We start from the raw sequence: 19,376 nt of genomic DNA, 5'->3' as shown, positions 1-19,376 counted from the left end.
TAATTTACTTTTAAATTTATTGAACCTTTAAAAACGTATTTTGCAGTAAAACTCCAATTTTAAACCACAAAAACAGAGTACATTTTTTTTTTTTAAATCCTGATAGCTCATGTTTCCATTAATTTCAAATTTAGTATAACAGCTGCTACAAATATTAGTGTAAATTTCAAAGTATTCATCTGTTCAAATGAAAAGAAACATTTTCTCCCTAACAATGATACTGGAACTTTGAAGGCCACTGGGGCATAACCTTGATGGAATTTCTATGATTTGTTGTTTGATGGCAAATCTACAGGCCACGACCTATCCAATGACACCTTAAAAACGTTCATCGGATGCCTGGCAGCTTCAAAACAATTATCACAAATTTCATTTTGGCCTTTTAAATACATAGATGATGAAGAGTATTTTAATAGTGTGACGTACAGTTTAATGTAGGATAATTGTCTTTTTTCCTGGACAGCTCGTAGTCGCTTAAAAGTTATTGAATAAATTATAAGGTTAAATTTTGAAGTACCTGTTTTTAATTCTCTCTCCATCTAAGTTGGATATAGAAAAACAAGTAATGTCGTTTAAAAAGTTTATTTAACTTAAAAAAAGAAATCTTTAATATGTTTTGACTAATTCAGTACTAATTGGGACTGTATATGCAAAACGTCACATATATACACGGTGTTATAGATATGCGCCATGGCTCTAAAATAATTGGAGAAAACCTGCCTAGGTTCTGAACCAAGCTCATATTAATCAGTTTTACATATCCAAAAAATTCTCCAATTATGGGAGGAAAGCATTTTTTATATATGCAAATTACATACCATTTGATGACAAAAGTTATAGTTGGGTGCGTGAAAAATAATTATTCATACTTTGTGAGCAATATTTATTAAATAAAACAATAGATTTCATCAATAGGGTAGGAAGTGACTATTCAACCCGAGCTCGAGTTTCAGGGAAATGAGCAAGGGGTGAAAAACCCGTGTTGCCCATTTAACGAACTATGTTTGTTGTCAATATTGCAGTGGCAAACTAGTTTAGATAGCAAAAATACTTTTCATGCAAAAATAACATTAAAACTACTTCCGGCTTTTTTTATTTTGGTTATGTTTGAAATGTTGATGAAACAATAACAAATGTTAGTTTTTATATCGGCAAAATCCAAAAAGATTATTAACATTGCTTTTGCATAGTAAAAATTCTTTTCGCCTACTAATTAGCCAATGTAAAGATAAATTACCAAAGATACATGCACAAAATACAACGATCTGGTACAAAATTGACGATGACACTTGTCACAAAACATTGTGGCGACACAGGTGCACTAGTAGCAGCGTCAACCACTTCACTCCGCAGTCCAACTAGGATCAGACCAAAACTACTCTTTTTTTCATTGATCGGTTTAGGGGATGACACTGTGACCGGGTGTGTATGATCGGTGTGCGTAGGCGACGCTAGCGCCGACGTGGTGCTGGATTTCAGAACTATATGCACACGCACACTATAGAAAAATCAGCCCAAATGAGATCCACCTGTTTTCGGCAAACTTCGGGTATTTCCGTGATCCTGACAAGCTCAGGAGGGCCAATCAGAGGCTTTGGCGTTCCGAGATCCACCACCCCGGATCTCGAAGCGCCAACGGATCTCACTGTGCCGTTGTGTAAACAAACTGCGGATCTCGTTTCGACACATTTGTAAGAGCACACACACACAGACACACACACACACACACACATACACACACAGACATCACTTCGAAAACCACTTTTTTGGGTCCAGGGGGGCCCAAAACGAATATATCCACTCAAAACTCAAACTCAAAAATGTTGACGAAAACAATACTTTTTCCATACTATGGTATAGGGGGAGAAAGTAAAAAGTCATAAAGGGTAAAGAGACAACCAGTACGAACAAAACACGTGGAGAGCCATTGAACTAAAAAAGTAAATAGCAGCATTGACTTTGACTTTATATCTACACATGTAGATATAAATGTCAATGATAGCAGTGATGGTGTTAAATGTGCTCTGGAAGCCCTTACAAAAAACATCGTCTCTTTTGGATTGGGATCAATAAATTGGATTTTTCACTACTGCCAATCTATGAATTTAGAGTCAGAACAGACTAACAGATGTATAAAATACCCCCGCCGCAGCAAACCTGCAGACTTAGCGAATTTCCATTTGCCTGATTGGATTTAAACTAAAATGTCTCCTTAAAAATATCACATTTATTCCCTTTTTAAACAGAATTAGTTTAATGAGGACTTAGGTTTGCTGCAACAGGGAGGGTAAAAAAGTTTTTTTTAATGTAAAATGTTAAAAGGTACTGTGGTTTAGTAAGAAATTAATGTATTTTCCAAATATGATCAAAATGTGTTCATAAACAAGCAAACTACAACAGTTGACTTATCTATCTATCTATCTATACTATTATAAAAAAGAGGTGGTTGCTGTATGTGTGTATGGGAAAAGTAAACTCGAAAAATACTGGTCGGATTGGGCTGAAATTTGGCATGATGATAGCTTACATTCCCGATTAACATATAGGCATATTCTTATTTCAAAAATCCTTTCGGGCTCCGCCCCAGTGGCTCTGGAGTTTCCCATGTTAACCTTATGAGAAATGGAATTATTGAATCTTAACAGCTGTTTCAATTAAACAAGTTGGTTCTGTTCTATGATGTTCAATAGCATTAAAGTTACAAGGATTACCAACAGGGTGCAGCACTATTATTTCTTTTACATTTATGACAACAGCTAATTTGCAACCAAAAGGTGAGTGAGCGTAGCGAACGAACTTCAACCTGGAGGCGAGTTAGCGTAGCAAACGAGCTAACCTGAAGGCAAGTGAGCGCAGCGAACGAGCTCCAACCTAAAGGTGAGTGAGCGTAGCGAACGAGCTCCAACCTAAAGGTGAGTGAGCGTAGCGAACGAGCTCCAACCTAAAGGTGAGTGAGCGTAGCGAACAAACTTCAACCAGGACGTGATTGAGCCATGCGAACGAGATAATCTTGAAAATTAAGAAGTTAAACGGGGCAAAGCCCGCGGGTTACAGCTAGTTCTCCATAAGAAAAACATGGGAATTTTAAAATTACAATTTTTTTGAATTTTCTTCGTAACAATTAGGCGCATAATAACGCTTCAATATACTAAATTATTAGTTTTTTTAAGCTCTACAAAAAGGTTTGAAAAGAAATTGTGAAATTTTGTGTTTTTAGGGTCAAAAATGGGAAAAACCTATTTTTACCCCATCAAACCCCTGTTCCCATAGTCCGATCATGCTGGTTTGCGAACTCATTCAAGTTTATCCCGCCTTACACCTTCAAACCAAATTTTATCAAAATCGGACAAAAATTACTCAAGTTATTGTGTGGATGGACACGTGTATATATATATATATATATATATATACAGGGTGAGTCTTCTAAGCTGTCCTAAACAGATTACATACGAACGGCTTGACATACAGAGATGAAACAAAACTTTACCCGACTAATTCATACCCAAGGAACAACGTAAAAATGTTTTTAACATTTTTAAAATACAGGGTGTTCAAGAAACTAGGGGTCATGGGTTCGAATCTCAGAGTTTTCAAATGTAAACATATGTCATGTTATGCATCATTTTAAAGCTCTAGACTAGACAAACAATTTAGTGAAAACAGAACTCATTTATCTTTGTCCGTTTCAAAATGGCGGCCATTTTTAAAGAAAATATTGATACTTACTGAATACCCTGTATCTTGAAAACCACTAAACTTATTTTCGTTCTGTTTGAAAATTCTTAATCCTCGTAGGTTCAGCTTTAATTTGATATATGACAAGTCAGCATTTTAAAAACTAAATATTTTTTCTATGATTTTATTTTTTTTTTAAGTTTGTAGCATTGTAAATGAAAATTTTCAAATGGCAACATATGTAAAATTGTGTATAATTTTGAAGGTCTTGTAAAAACAAACAACTTTTAAATTTAAACCTACCATCTATCTTTGGTCGTTTTCTAGTAATTAACCAAAAACATCAATTGCCCATATAAAACCCATGTTAAACGTGCAGTACTGAAGATTAGTGGATGCAGATACTATTCCCATGGTACTGTGCGTTTAACATGGGTTTTATATGGGCAATTGAAGTTTTTGGTTAATTACTAGAAAACGACCAAAGATAGACGGTAGGTTTAAATTTAAAAGTTGTTTGTTTTTACAAGACCTTCAAAATTATACACAATTTTACATATGTTGCCATTTGAAAATTTTCATTTACAAGGCTACCAAGTTAAAAAAAAATTAAAATCATAGAAAAAATATTTAGTTTTTAAAATGTTGACTTGTCATATATCAAATTAAAGCTGAACCTACGAGGATTAAGAATTTTCAAACAGAACGAAAATAAGTTTAGTGGTTTTCAAGATACAGGGTATTCAGTAAGTATCAATATTTTCTTTAAAAATGGCCGCCATTTTGAAACGGACAAAGATAAATGAGTTCTGTTTTCACTAAATTGTTTGTCTAGTCTAGAGCTTTAAAATGATGCGTAACATGACATATGTTTACATTTGAAAACTCTGAGATTCGAACCCATGACCCCTAGTTTCTTGAACACCCTGTATTTTAAAAATGGTAAAAACATTTTTACGTTGTTCCTTGGGTATGAATTAGTCGGGAAAAGTTTTGTTTCATCTCTGTATGTCAAGCCGTTCGTATGTAATCTGTTTAGGACAGCTTAGAAGACTCACCCTGTATATATATTATTTTCTTGCATGTTTAGGGCTATATTATTTTCTTGCATGTTTAGGGCTACTAATATAATAAAAACCAAAAACATATTTAACAAAGTACCCTTTTAGTAATTATTTTATTTTTCATGACGACATGTTTCGGAGACTAAGTCCATTATCAAGTCATTTTTACCATAACCTCATTCTTTAAACTATATAATATAGTTAATATTAAAATATAGAATATGAAAAAGGACGTGAGAAACTTAATGTAAAAGACGAGCTAAATATTTATATACACAACAAAAAGGACCCCAACAACATACTTAACACAATGATTCCAAAATTAAACCAACCTATCTACGATAAAATTGAAAAACTAAGGAAAGAAAGAAAAACATTCATATAGTATAGTGAAAAATTAATACCAAAATTTATTAAGATTTAGTTAACATATGTTATATTTTATTATTTTTACATCTATACTATTATATAAAAATCTAATGGTGTCTGTCTGTATGTGTATTACTAATAGGTACAAAAACTACTGAACCAACTGGGCTTAAACTTTAAAAAAATATAGCTACCCTACCAAGGACCATTATAGGACTATTCACACTTCGACACTGACCGCGGGCTTTGCCCCTTTGGCTTTAAAAGTTCTGATGTGAGGATTTTAAAAGTAAATATTGATTGGTCTCCATGGCTGCCATGAGAACACTAACAATGTTTGTTTACATTTGCTTTGACATTTAAATGTAAACAAGAATAACTGCTAAACTGCATATTTCACAATTTCAGACAGCTGATACAAAGAAATTAAAAAATATAAAATTTTCCATAACTATGAGGTAGATTTATTTTAATCTAACCTTTTATCATGGATTATTTATTCTAAAACTATGTCAATGATTATAGAAAAAAAAGATTCTATAACCGTTGCTGTATCAACTCCGGCTCTGCTTTGGATTTTTTAAAGCATCTGAAAGTGCTCAACATGTGTTAGATTAACTTAACATAACTTGCACATCACATTGTTTTTTATATGTATGTATATTTAGGTAAATTAAGATATTGTGTTTTGCTAAACCTATGCTTAAAGAATATAATCAATAACTAAATTGTACGTCATTTATTTTTTTTCTAAAATCTGTTGTATATGTGGTACTATACAAATGGTAATACAAAATACTCTTATTTTATCTTAACATAGCTTTCAGTTCACATTTACTTATTTCATACATTTATTATTTGTGTTTTTTGCAACACGACTGATTAAATTAAACCAAGGAAAATATCATAAAACTAAGCAGTACACATTGTTCTTTTGTTTCTAAAATCAATGAAATATCTGTTACTATGTTTACTTAATGGTAAGTGTGAAAATGTAAAGGCAATGGAGATGGAACTGATTAAAAGAACTGGTTTGTATATTAAGTTGTTTGTTGATATTTTTGTAGAGTAGAATCAGAGATGCAATGAAACATATACTGTATTTGCTATTAAATTTTTTAGTCCTTGATGCTTTGATAGTCATATTAGTTTTGTCCGGTGTCTTTAATGCTAAATTATTTGTTTAAAAATTTTTATAGTACCTATAGACATAGTTTCTTTAATATTTCAAAGGACTGTATTGATAAGGCACAGCAATATTTCTAAAGTTTAAAACAGCTGACTTAGTTTTTCTAATGATTTATTGTGAGTGAAGAAACTGAAGATGGAAGGATTTGTGATTTAATACAAAGAAGAGTGAAATTTAAAAAAATGTTCATTTAAATTTAATAATTAGTATTTTTGCAACTTCAAAATTGAAATTTAAAATGTTAATAATAAATTAAAAGATATGTAATCAAGGGAGATGAAGGTAAATCATGTATGTCAAAGTTTCATTCCAAGATTTGGTCCGTTTTTCTCATATCAGCCTACACAAGATTTAAAATTAATCAAAACCAAAATGGTGGTATCCACTACTTACCAGATTTAAAAGTCATAACTTAAACGTTTCTATTAAGGCCATAAAAGTTGAATTTTGTTTCTAAAAGCATTGGCGGATGTGTAACTATTATATGCAAAAGATGTAAAGATTAAAATGTTTCTATTTTGTGTCCTCTTCCCGTTGCAAAGCACGGGTACAACAGCTAGTATGATTATATTTTGTGATTTTGTTAGTTTAAAGAATGAGGTTATGGTAAAAATGACTTGATAATGGACTTAGTCTCCGAAACATGTTGTCATGAAAAATAAAATAATTACTAAAAGGGTACTTTGTTAAATATGTTTTTGGTTTTTAATATATATATATATATAGATAGATATATAAAAATTTGAACGAATGGTGTTTTTGGTCTCTGGGGACATCAAAATGAAAAAGTAAATCGGTCCCGGGCCTAGGTCTTACCATGAGACCTACGGTAATAGCTACTTCCCTATAGGGAAATTCGCTAAAATAATATATTCTCCTTAAGTTGTCACAATGGCAAGGTAAAATTAGCTCGGTCCCCAGTTACTTTACTATAAGAAACAAATAGATAATCAAATCAAGCTAATTGAGGTCACCTCTTTAATGGAGTATGGAGCAATTTATATAAGATATTTTAAAAATTATTTTTACTTTCTCCCCCTATTCTTAGTCTATGGAGAAAGTATTGTTTTTGTCAAAATTTGTGTTTTGGGTGGATATATCCGTTTTGCCCCCCCCCCCCCCCCCCCCATGAACCCAAAAAAGTAATTCTTCAGTCTGTGTGTGGATGTGTACAGAGCTGTGGTCCGATTTTGAAAAAATTTGGTATTTGGGCGTATTTCCTGTAGTTTTTTTTTATATTTTAGGAGTTTTGATTTTAATGGTGATTTTTTTCTAAAAAATTACAGAAAAAGTAGAATAAAAATTGTCTCAAACGAATTTGATTAATTTTTTATGTTTATAGCCCTTTTAACTCTAAATAAAATGGCACAACCTCCATTACAGTATAAATTACGGTTCAAAAGTTATCGTAACTTGTGTGATTTTCCCATAAAAATGGAATATAGTATTTTGAATAAAGCTGATACTGTTTACTTTAAATTGATTATCACAATGGTTTTAGCGAATTTCCCATATAGGGAATAAGCTATTACCGTAGGTCTCATGGTAAGACCTAGACCCGGGACCGATTTACTTTTTCGTTTTGAGGTCCCCAGAGGCCAAAAACACCATCCGTTCAAATTCATATATGTCCATATTCATATATTCATATATATCAAATTCATAAATAAATATATATAAATATATATATATTTATATATGTGTCCGTTAGCGCGATAACTCGAGCAAAATTGATCCGATTTTGATGAAATTCGGTACAAACGTGTAAACCTACATTTATTCGAACGAGTTCGCAAACCAGCATAATCAGACCATGGGATCAGGGGTTTATGGGGGGTTTTATGGGGTAAAAATGGGTTTTTCTCATTTTTGTCCCTAAAAACTCTAAATTTCTCTCTAGACCATTTTGAAGAGCTTAAAAAAACAAATAATTTAGTATATTGAAGTTTTTTTGAATGTTCATTGACTATGGAGAAAATTAAAAAAATTGTAAATTTAAAATTCCCATGTTATTCTTATGGAGAATAAATAAACTGTTCTAGTTTGCTTGTTTATGGATATATTTTAATCAAATTTGGCAATTTGGCTTATTTCATACTAAGCTATCAATATTTCAATTGAAAAAACACACCTCAACATCTTCCCCGTAGCAGCAAACCTAACTACTCACTAAAATTAATGTTATTTAAATAGGAAATAAATCTGAAAATTTATAGGGAATATTTTAGTAGAAATCAAGCCGGGTAAATGGAAATTCGCTTAGTATGCAGGTTTGCTGCGACGGGGGTATTTTCATTATTTTGAAGCAAGTGCATAAGAACCTTCTTCTGCATGGATGGGCTTTTCATTTGAAAAGAAAAGATTGGTTGTGACTATTTTCTCTTAAGGCTTTTCTTCTAGTATTGTAGCATGACTGTGCGTTATCCGGGATACTTTCCTTAGTAATAAGAGCTGTTTAAAAAATTGGGCATAGACAGTTAGTATTTCTACTATAAGATTATAAACTATATTGACAGGTTATGCATTCTCTGGGGGAGGCCATAAGATTGTGCGGGTAGATGTGACAGCAGACGGGGGACGTACCTGGCATGTGGCGCAACTCACAGACCAGGACAAGACCAACCCTCCACGTCACTGGGCCTGGACACTGTGGCACTGTGATATACCCATCAACCCTTCATCCAACAAGGTACACAAGTAATGAAATGCGGTAATATAGGTACAACTCGTGACATCTAAGCTGGCACTTGGCCGATCGCTACTAGCATCTAGTTCTAAAACAATATGTCCCGTCATGCGGGTTGCGTCAACTGTCCTCTTAAGTCATAAGTATTTTATTGTATAAAGCATTCTTCATTACAAAAGCAATGGTGAACAGATGCATGGTGGATCGATAAGTTATAAAAACAAAAACTAAAACCAAAAAGTCACAACAAAATAACAACAAAAACAGTACAATTGAGAGAAAGTTACCAATACAAAAAAAGTTACGAACAAAAATGTAAATGAAGATCTTACTTAAAGCAATGTCTGAGACAAAAGAACTAGGTGGCGTTCGCAGAAGCATCCACTAAATTGAGCGTAGTCATCAAGGGTTCATATTTTTTAATGCATACGTTGCGAGTCTAAAGTAGCATTTTTAATCTTTAGAGAGTAAAAATTGTTTTTAGCCTCTATGGAGTAAAAGTCACTAAAATCAGCTGTTATCAACTCAGTTGTAAATTTTGATTGTAATCTATTGCATGTATCGAAAATATGTATCGGTTCGTGCTTCGTAATCATTTTAACCTACAGTCTACGGTCTCTTCCAATAGCATTATAGCATTGCAGATACATTAATTCATTCCCACGCTCAACACTGCTCACCTTTTGCTACGCACCATAAAGCTTTCTGGTTTCTGTAGACTATTCATTAACTTAGGCCTACAAAATTCCTTTGGCTATTAAGTTAGCCCACATAGAACTCAAAGTCATTTCTTAATAAAGATAATTCCTAACTTGTGTTTTATTTCTGTCTAATGAAGTAAGTCTTTATCTTAATCTTATAATATACTAGCTGTACCCGCGGGCTTTGCCCAGTTTAACTTCATACTTGAGCTCGTTCGCATGGCCCAATCACGTCCTGGTTGAAGTTCGTTCGCTACGCTCACTCACCTTTAGGTTGGAGCTCGTTCGCTGCGCTCACACGTCCTGGTTGAAGTTCGTTCGCTACGCTCACTCACCTTTACGGTTGGAGCTCGTTCGCTGCGCTCAATTGCCTTCAGGTTAGCTCGTTCGCTACGCTACCTCGCCTCCGGGTTGAAGTTCGTTCGCTACGCTCACTCACCTTTTGGTTTCAAATTAGCTGTTGTCAAATATTTAAAAAAATAATAGTGCTGCACTCTGTTGGTAATCCTTGTAACTTTAATGCTATTGAATATCATAGAACAGAACCAACTTGTTTAATTGAAACAGCTGTTATGATTCATTAATTCCATTTAAATATGAGTACTCATTAGGTTAACATGGGAAACTCCAGAGCCACTGGGGCGGAGCCCGAGAGTCCGATCAGAATAAAAACCACTTAGTTTTCCTATTTAATGCCTAAAGAATCAGTGTACCAAATTTCAGCCTCCTAGGTAAGTGGGAAGTGGGAGAATTAGTGATGAGTGAGTGAGTGAGTCAGTCAGTCAGTCAGTCAGTCAGTCAGTCAGTGAGGGCTTTGCCTTTTATATATATAGATGAATTATTTTAAGAACAAATAGATTTGGTAAGTTACAAAATATAAAATTTATTAATGAAATACAAATATAACATAAGTTATTGGTTGAATTAGCTACAGGGTCTAAGTTAACAATGGTAAATTTTCAAAATGGTGGGGCTTCCAAAGTGGATGAAAAGATTCTAGGCTTATATTGGGTTGGTTTCTTCTAAAGTACTAATTAATATTTAAATATGAGCTCTTAATCTCAGGGAGGGGTGGTCGTGCCGGTTCGAATGATATATTAGGCAATAAAAATGCAAATACAAATAATTTAATTATTGTTCTGAAATAGGCTAGGTTCATGATGCTAGTAATGCAATATGTTAATGTCCAAAGAAAGATTCCAAATGGTTTCACTGAATTTAATGAAATAAAATAAAATTTGAAGATTAAATTTTGAATAAAAGTTCAATTTGTAATATGTATATCTTGATGAGTTAAGTTAATTGGGCCTATCAGGCTATGCTGATTAAATGTCCAATGAAGATTAAATTTGTCCTTAGTTAAACAAGATGGATTATGGTTACCAAATTTGGAGTGTCTGTCTTCACCTTTGTATCATATGTAATAAATAAAATAGGGGTTGGTTAAAATTTGGTACCCTTCTCAAGGCACTTGTCCCGAATACTTTTGGATGATAAGAAATTAAAAATTTAGATTATACTTTGGGATTATGAATTTAATTTAAATCAAACACAATGTTTAATAAAATGGTGTTCACACTGTAAAGAGTTGGCAGGATCTGAGGAAGAGGCAATGGTAGAAGCTCAGGAAGTCCATGTCCATTGTTGAAATGATGTACAGCTGGTTAATTCACATAAATAACACTTGCCACAGTAATTTTGATTTTCTTTGGATAATTTTGAAAAAAAATACTATATTTAAGATGTTATTACTATATTGCAATTTTCTTATAATCTATTATATTATTAAAGTGATACAATCAAATTTTATGTAAACGGTTAAGGCCATTTACCAAATAAATATATAGGCATATGGTACATCAAAATGAAGCTTAGAGTGTGTAGATTTGCCGAAAAGTATTGATATGGACGAATTTCCTAAGGGCTCTGCCCCACAGGCTGATTTCCAAAGGGCTACGCCTGGCATGCTTCCAATGTATAAATGATTTAATTTAATTTAGTTAATGAAACAGCTGGTCAGTACAATGAACTGGTGTGTTTATTTACTCGAAAAATATGTTTGTGACGCTTTATGTAGATTGAGGAGGGTTATGTTTGATTTTAAAGTGAGGTTATATACGTTTTGTAAAGTATTGCTCAAAGTTTATTTTTTTAAATTTATATAGTAAGCTACATGTGAAGAGGCTTGACTATAATTGAAGAATTATGGAAAAACATGTCATTCATTATTAATTACTAGTGTACATGTTGCTCGAATTCGAGCAATTACAAAGTATTACAGGAGTTATTTCAAAACAAATAACAGTCAGATTTAAAATAAATTTAAAAGAGTCAACCCAAAGATTACCGGTATGTAACTCAGACCATGTTTATCTTCGTTATTGATAAACCTAAGGAATTCCGGTCGGTTTTTTCCTTCTCAAAATGCCTCGCTGTGCAGGCAACACAGGTCATTGATAGAGGGCCAATTGAGAATGAAATGTTGTTTTGGGATAGTGTTAGGGCGCATTTTTAACCTAATAGTTGAGCCTATAACGTGTCACTGTTCTGTAGCTGCGGTCGTTATCACGATTACGCCTCCTGTCTATGTTTCGTTGTCGTAGCGTCGGAGGCATTTAAAGAAAAAAACAACAAATAAACAAATTGTAGCTACACAAAACAACGATAAATTCACAAATTTAAGTTACAATCATACTATCACGATCCGTCTTGGGGGTTATGTTTACACAAACTCAAATAGTAAATAAATGTACTCAATGCGTTTCATTGAATTGAAAAATAAACAACAGCAATTAAATTATACAGCTGATCAAAATGTAAACAATTATGTTCTTCATAAGGATAACATGGGAACTTTCAAAGCCACTGGGGCAGAGCCCAAGGGACTTTAAAAAAATGTAAGGCCAGTTTGCAAATCTACGCGACACGCTCTTTCCAATGAGACGTCAATGGATAAAATCGGTTAAGAAATGGCGGAGTAGTTCAACCGACAAAGTTTCATGTAGCGTATTAATTATATAGATGAAGCAATTTATGCTATTGCTACACTAAGGTATGTTGTCATATTCTTCTAGATCTATTGACATCAAAAGTAGGGGTTTGAAAGTACTGTACGTATGTTTACCCTTTTAATCAGTTTACATTTTCAAACTAAATCATAGAGTTGCTGTGTTTTAAAACACACACAAGCACCACTTAAGCTCTCTAGGTCACATTTTCTTCCCGTTGCAAAGCACGGGTATAGCAGCTTGTTATATATTATTCTAAGTAAATGATTATTGTTGGTTTTTGATAAGTACAGGATAGATATGGAGAGAATTGGCATAAATATTATATTGTAACATAAAATAGGATGATGTTTCTGTGGGGTGATGGGATATTATATAACATTGAACAAAATTGGATAAAATAACACATTAACAAGGAGGAACATATTAAATAACTGATAACACATTATCAGGGGCATTAACATACATTATGGGAGAAAATATACAAAATAATAGAGAAATTAATGTTAATGATGAATGAATGACATGTAATATTACAAATTATCCCCACAGAAATCTGTATGCTATGAAATGAAATACAGATTTCGACAAAATATGAAATGGGATCATGAATCATTAATATGAATGATACTTAAAGATAGGTATGAATAACATTAAATGATTGATTTTCTGGATGATAGAACATTGGGTGATAATACAACAAAATTATAATCTAAATTAACAAATGTGTAGGACAATAACATTAAAATGGGGAAAATAGAATAGTGTTCATGGCCTGGCATGGGAAGAAAGGGATATTATGGCTGTTGTTCCATACTGTTCAATATCAAATAACTTTATTGTTTCTTTGTTATTAAGGAGATCACTGTTTATTAGTAAGTGAGTATTGTCTATAAACTTTATCACCTGGGTATTAGTTTATGGAAAACACAATTTATGGGGTCACGCACTCGCGATTAAGCTCCATGGCACAATTTGATTAGAGATGATGATGCACAAAAGTCTATTGATGGATGAAACACATTATGAAATTTATTGATATACAATGTCTTTGAAGGTAGGGTCATCATTATCTATCTCGTCGATCACAGCTTTTATTGCTCGGGTTGGTTCCAAATATTTCTTGAGGGCTGATATATGGTAGGGGCCGTATAAAACATCTTCATCTTCTTTAGCTGGTATTTATTTAATAAAATGCTTAATTTTTCACGTTCCTCTGCGGTTGTGTACGTATTTGTTGCTAGGGAATAATCTATTTCTTCTTGGGTTAATGTTTCGTCTTCAATTGGATCTGTTTTTCTATTTTTGAAGTTATTTATTGTGCTATTAAATTTATTATATATTGGATCATCGTGATATACATCAAACGTTTCATCATTAAAATATTCATTATTTGGCCTATGGCTATCATTAATTATTAAGTGACATATTTGTCCCTCTTGGTTGCACATACAAAACTTCAAAGTAACATTGTGATTATTTATCTGCATGTCTATTTCATTTGTGTTGAAATTCAGATCGATTTTAAGATTAGACAAAACATCTACTCCTAGTATTATAGGTTTTATTAGATTTGGTACAATAAGATATTCCAATAGCAAGGTGTGTTCTGCAATTGTGGTGGGAACGTAAATAATTCGAGAGACTCTTTTAGATCGCTCATTTGTAGCAGTTTTGATTATTGTGTTATTAACTGGAAATTCTTCAAATGGTGAAATTTTGGATTTGTTTTTACTGAACCAGGATTCTGATATACAAGTTATTGATGAACCAGTGTCGACTAATGCGTTTACTCTAATATTATTAAGTTTGATGCTAATTTCCAGGCAACTTATTTGAGTGAAATTTGGAGATTGATGATTTTCTGAATCATTTTCAAATAAGAAGTTCTTATCCCACATTATACTTTGGGATTGAAGATGATTTATTTCATTACCGAGACTTTCATAAATAGGCGCTGTAATTTCAGAGTTAACTAATGATAATTGACCCTCTCGGTTGTCGCTTACAGCGCCGAACCGTTTTCCTGTATATTTGGTGCAGGATGAGTTTGTGGCTCGTAACTGTGAGATGATTGGTTATTTGGAGGAGCACTTGGCACGTAGTTATTTTGTCTCATTACTGCGCAGAGCTGAGCTTGTTCTTGGGTTGGGTGGTTTCTGTAGGTCCGTTAGTTGTTGTCATCGTTACGTGGAGGATATCTGTCTCGTTGATATGGTTTATTTTCATGGTTTCGGTCGTAAGTAGGGTGATTGTGGTTAGGATGGTAATTTTGATGATTTGGATAACTTCTGTATTGGTGATTGCTGTTGTATGGATTGTTGTGATATGAAGGTATCTTGGGTTGGTACGCTCCCTGATTCTCGTAGCGGCCGTTTTGATGATAGGTGTGTGGTTGTTGATTTGGAGTTGTCAGTCGGTTGTTGGATGAGCTGTTGTGATTCTGGCTGTTGGTGCGTGTCTTCTTCGGTCCGTCTTTGAGATCTTCACGTTGTAGAAGTCTTTCTAAGGCACGTACGGTGGTGATGTTCTGTACATTGATGCAGTCTTGTACGATGGAGTCAAATCTCTCTGCCATCAGTGTCACGATTTCTTCTTCGGTCAGGCAAGGGCTCATAGATTGGAGTGAAATTACACGTTCTGTAAGGTATTCGCTGCGGCTGAGGGTACCATTTGACCGGTATTTTTCTGATTCAATTTTGGCTCTTAAGCTGCGTTGCACTTCTCTTGACCAGTATTTAGCTTCGAATTCGTTGGAAAATTGTTCCCAGGAACTTAAGTCGGTCTTAACGAGTTGTAGCCATCTTGAGGCGGTACCTTCGAATGACTAGCAGGTCTTTGAGATATTCAATCGGGTCATAATTACTGTTTCGCTCAAGTCCTCTGTCGTAATATCTTTTCAATTTATTAAGATAATCTTTTGGGTTGCCACTTCGGCTGTTGAATTTTGGTAGTTGTCGGTCTTTCTCTTCATTTCCATTGCATATAATTTTGATTGGGCCTTGGAAGTTTTCAAATGTTTTGCTCTGTTTGAGGGTTTCCACTTCTTGTTCACATTTTATTAGATTTTGATTTAAATTTTGTATTTCAGCTTGCTGAGATTCTAAAGTTTTGTTTTGGATGGTGAGTTTTGGGAGAATTTCGCTCTGTATAATAGCCAAATTAGCTTTAGAATTCTGTTCGGATTCTTGCCTGGTTCGTTGAGAAAGTTCTTCAATTTTTTGGCCGAAATTCTGTTCGTGCTCAACCAATTGTGTTTTGACAGCAGATAGGATGTACCTTTGTCTCTGTTGATTTTTATCATCAGATATTATTTGCTGTTGTGTGAGGTTATCAATCACGAATTGACGCATTTGATCTTGTGATTTATCAATTTTTTACATAATACAATATTACACTTTACTACTACCTTCACCACCCCCTACGTCGTGGACCTGTTTCTCTCTCTTCCTATAGCATTTTAGGATTGCAGATACATTAATGTAATTGCCAAAGACAGTTCACACACCCTGCACTGCCAGCCTTACTACTTCCTTCACCATTTCCTACGTCTCATAGACCTGTTTCCTACCCTTCTCATAGCATTTAAGTATTACATATACATTTATCTAACTTCCCAAACGGTTCCCCCACTCTACAATGCCAGCCTTTACTACCTCCTTCATCACTTCCTACGTCATTGGGCCTGTTTCCTTCCCTTCTCATGACGGTCTATATTTATTCTATTTGTCTATGGTCGCGGACCTGTTTCCCTCTCTTCCCATAGCATTTTGAGATTGTAGATACCTTAATCTAATCGTCATAAACAGTTCCCACACTCTGGACAGCTCGCCTTGACTACTTCCTTCACCACTTCCTACGACTCGGACCTGTTTTCCCTCCCTTCCTATAGCATTTTAGGATTGCAGATACCTTAATCTAATCGTCATAAACAGTTCCCAGACTCCGGACTGCTCGCTTTTACTATTTCCTTCACGACTTCCTACGTCGCGGACCTGTTTCCCTCTCTTTCCATAGCATTTTAAGATTCTAGATACCTTAATCTAATCGTCATAAACAGTTACCAGACTCCGGACTGCTTGCCTTTACTACTTCCTTCACCACTTCCTACGTCACGGACCTGTTTCCCTCCCTTCCCTTAGCATTATTGGATTGCAAATATCTTAATCTATTGGTCATAATAAACAGTTCCCAGACTCCGGACTGCTCGTCTTCACTACTTCCTTCACCACTTCCTACGTCTCGGACCTGTTTTCCTCACTTCCTATAGCATTTTATTATTGCAGATACCTTAATCTAATCGTCATAAACAGTTCCCAGACTCCGGACTGCTTGCCTTTATTACTTCCTTCACCACTTCCTACGTCGCGGAACTGTTTCCCTCTCTTCCCATAGCATTTTAAGATTGCAGATAGATACCTTAATCTAATCGTCACAAACATTTTCCACACTCCAGACTGCTTGCCTTTACTACTTCCTTCACCACTTCCTATGTCACGGACCTGTTTCCCTCCCTTCCCATAGCATCATAGGATTGCAAATTCCCTTATCTAATGGTCATAAACAGATCCCACACCCTGAACAGCTTGCCTTTACTACTTCCTTCACCACTCCCTACGCCGCGGACCTGTTTCCTTCCCCTCCAATAGCATTTTAGGAATGCAGTTACCTTAATCTAATCGTCATAAATAGTTTTGACACTCCTGATTGCTCACACCTTTACTACTTCCTTCACCACTTCGTACATCACAGACCTCAAGCTAGTGTTGTCAATTGATTATTGTTATGATCCATACCGTTTCTGTTCTAATATCTGTGGAATAATGCTATCAGCTATTTCTTTATCTACTGCATTCAAAAGTCAACAGCTGACCATATGTCTCAAAAACTGCTTCCATAAGGATTACATTGAAACTCTGAGACCCAGTGGGGGGGATTCCTGAGAGACTTTTTTAACACTACACTATATAGATTTTGGCACTCACCGATATGGTCTTTATCACCATGCAAAAATTGAAAACGATTGATTTAGCCGTCTAGGAGGAGTTTGAGTATTACGAAATGCATAAGAGCCGACTCAGGGTGTCTAGTTTATTTCCATTATAAAATTCAAGACTAATTCCAGACTTTTCAAGAATAATTCCAAATTTTTCAAGACTAGTTTTTTCAACAATTAGTGCGTGTTGATACCAAAATGTATCGATTCTCAATTCTTGATACCGATACCAATTTTTATAGCTTAACCATACTACACCAACCCCTGTCTTTGTCTTAAAGTAGTATTATGATAATGTGGTGTTTTCAAGTAAAGAAATAATGCAGCAATAAAAAATTCTAACTAGCAAATTTGTTTTTTTTTATATCATGAAATCTTCCACGCACCGTACGTTTAGACATCATCATTGACTGCAGCGGTTACAGAAACGTGATCGCCGTCGTCCGCGATCACGGCAAAATCATGAACATTTGCCGCGGCCTTGTAGACATCAATGACATCAACGTCGTCTCCCGCTGTCTCGGAAACGTCATCGTCATCGTCCGCGATCGCGGCAAAATCATGAACATTTCCCGCGGCCGTGTAGACATCATCGTCGTCTCCCGCGGTCACGGAAACGTCATCGTCGTCTCCCGCGGTCACGGAAACGTCATCGTCATCTCCTTCGGTCACGGAAACGTCATCGTCATCTCCCGCGGTCACGGAAACGTCATCGTCGTCGTCCGCGATCGCGACAAACTCATGAACATTACCCACGGCCGTGTAGATATCATCGTCGTCTCCCGCGGTCACGGAAACGTCATCGTTATCTCCCGCGGTCACGGAAACGCATCGTCGTCGTCCGCGATCGCGGCAAAATCATAAGCATTTCCCGCGGCCGTGTAGACATCATCGTCGTCTCCCGCGGTCACGGAAACGTCATCGTCGTCGTCCGCGATCGCTGCAAAATCATGAACATTTCCCGCGGCTGTTTAGACATCATCGTCGTCTCCCGCGGTCACGGAAACGTCATCGTCGTCGTCCGCGATCGCTGCAAAATCATGAACATTTCCCGCGGCTGTTTAGACATCACCGTCATCTCCCGCTGTCACGGAAATGTTATCGTCATCGTCCGCGATCACGGCAAAATCATAAACAATCCCCGCGGCCGTGTAGACATCATCGTCGTCTCCCACGGTCACGGAAACGTCATCGTCGTCGTCCGCGATCGCTGCAAAATCATGAACATTTCCCGCGGCTGTTTGGACATCACCGTCATCTCCCGCGGTCTCGGAAATGTTATCGTCATCGTCCGTGATCACGGCAAAATCATAAACAATTCCCGCGGCCTGTAGACACCGTGTAGACATCATCGTCGTCTCCCGCGGTCACGGAAACGTCATCGTCATCTCCCGTGGTCACGGAAACGTCATCGTCGTCGTCCACGATCGCGGCAAAATCATGAACATTTCCCGCGGCTGTTTAGACATCACCGTCATCTCCCGCGGTCACGGAAATGTTATCGTCATCGTCCGCGATCACGACAAAATCATGAACATTTCCCGCGGCCGTGTAGACATCATCGTCGTCTCCCGCGGTCATGGAAACGTCATCGTCATCTCCCACGGTCACAGAAACGGCATCGTCGTCGTCCGCGATCGTGACAAAATCATGAACATTTCCCGCGGCCGAGCAGATATCATCTTCGT

The 19,376-nt window shown here is 35.7% G+C and overlaps 1 protein-coding gene across 5 annotated transcripts in view; it reads left to right on the top strand.

The window, feature by feature from the left end:
* The window catches only part of LOC128983682 (sulfite oxidase), a 217,479-nt gene that overhangs the window by 183,502 nt on the left and 14,601 nt on the right, over window positions 1–19,376 (top strand). For all 5 annotated transcript variants that reach the window (XM_054403077.1, XM_054403076.1, XM_054403078.1 and 2 more), the window contains exon 11: window positions 8,814–8,986. In XM_054403077.1, the coding sequence (XP_054259052.1) occupies window positions 8,814–8,986 (173 nt within the window). The remainder of the gene's footprint in view (window positions 1–8,813; window positions 8,987–19,376) is intronic.

This window comes from Macrosteles quadrilineatus, unplaced genomic scaffold (genome assembly GCF_028750875.1).
Source record: "Macrosteles quadrilineatus isolate MER2022 unplaced genomic scaffold, UCM_ALF_1.0 Scaffold_1__1_contigs__length_201487025, whole genome shotgun sequence".
NCBI classification, from domain to species: Eukaryota; Metazoa; Arthropoda; class Insecta; order Hemiptera; family Cicadellidae; genus Macrosteles; species Macrosteles quadrilineatus.
Note: the sequence above shows the minus strand (reverse complement) of the source record. Positions and strands in the feature narration are given on the sequence as shown.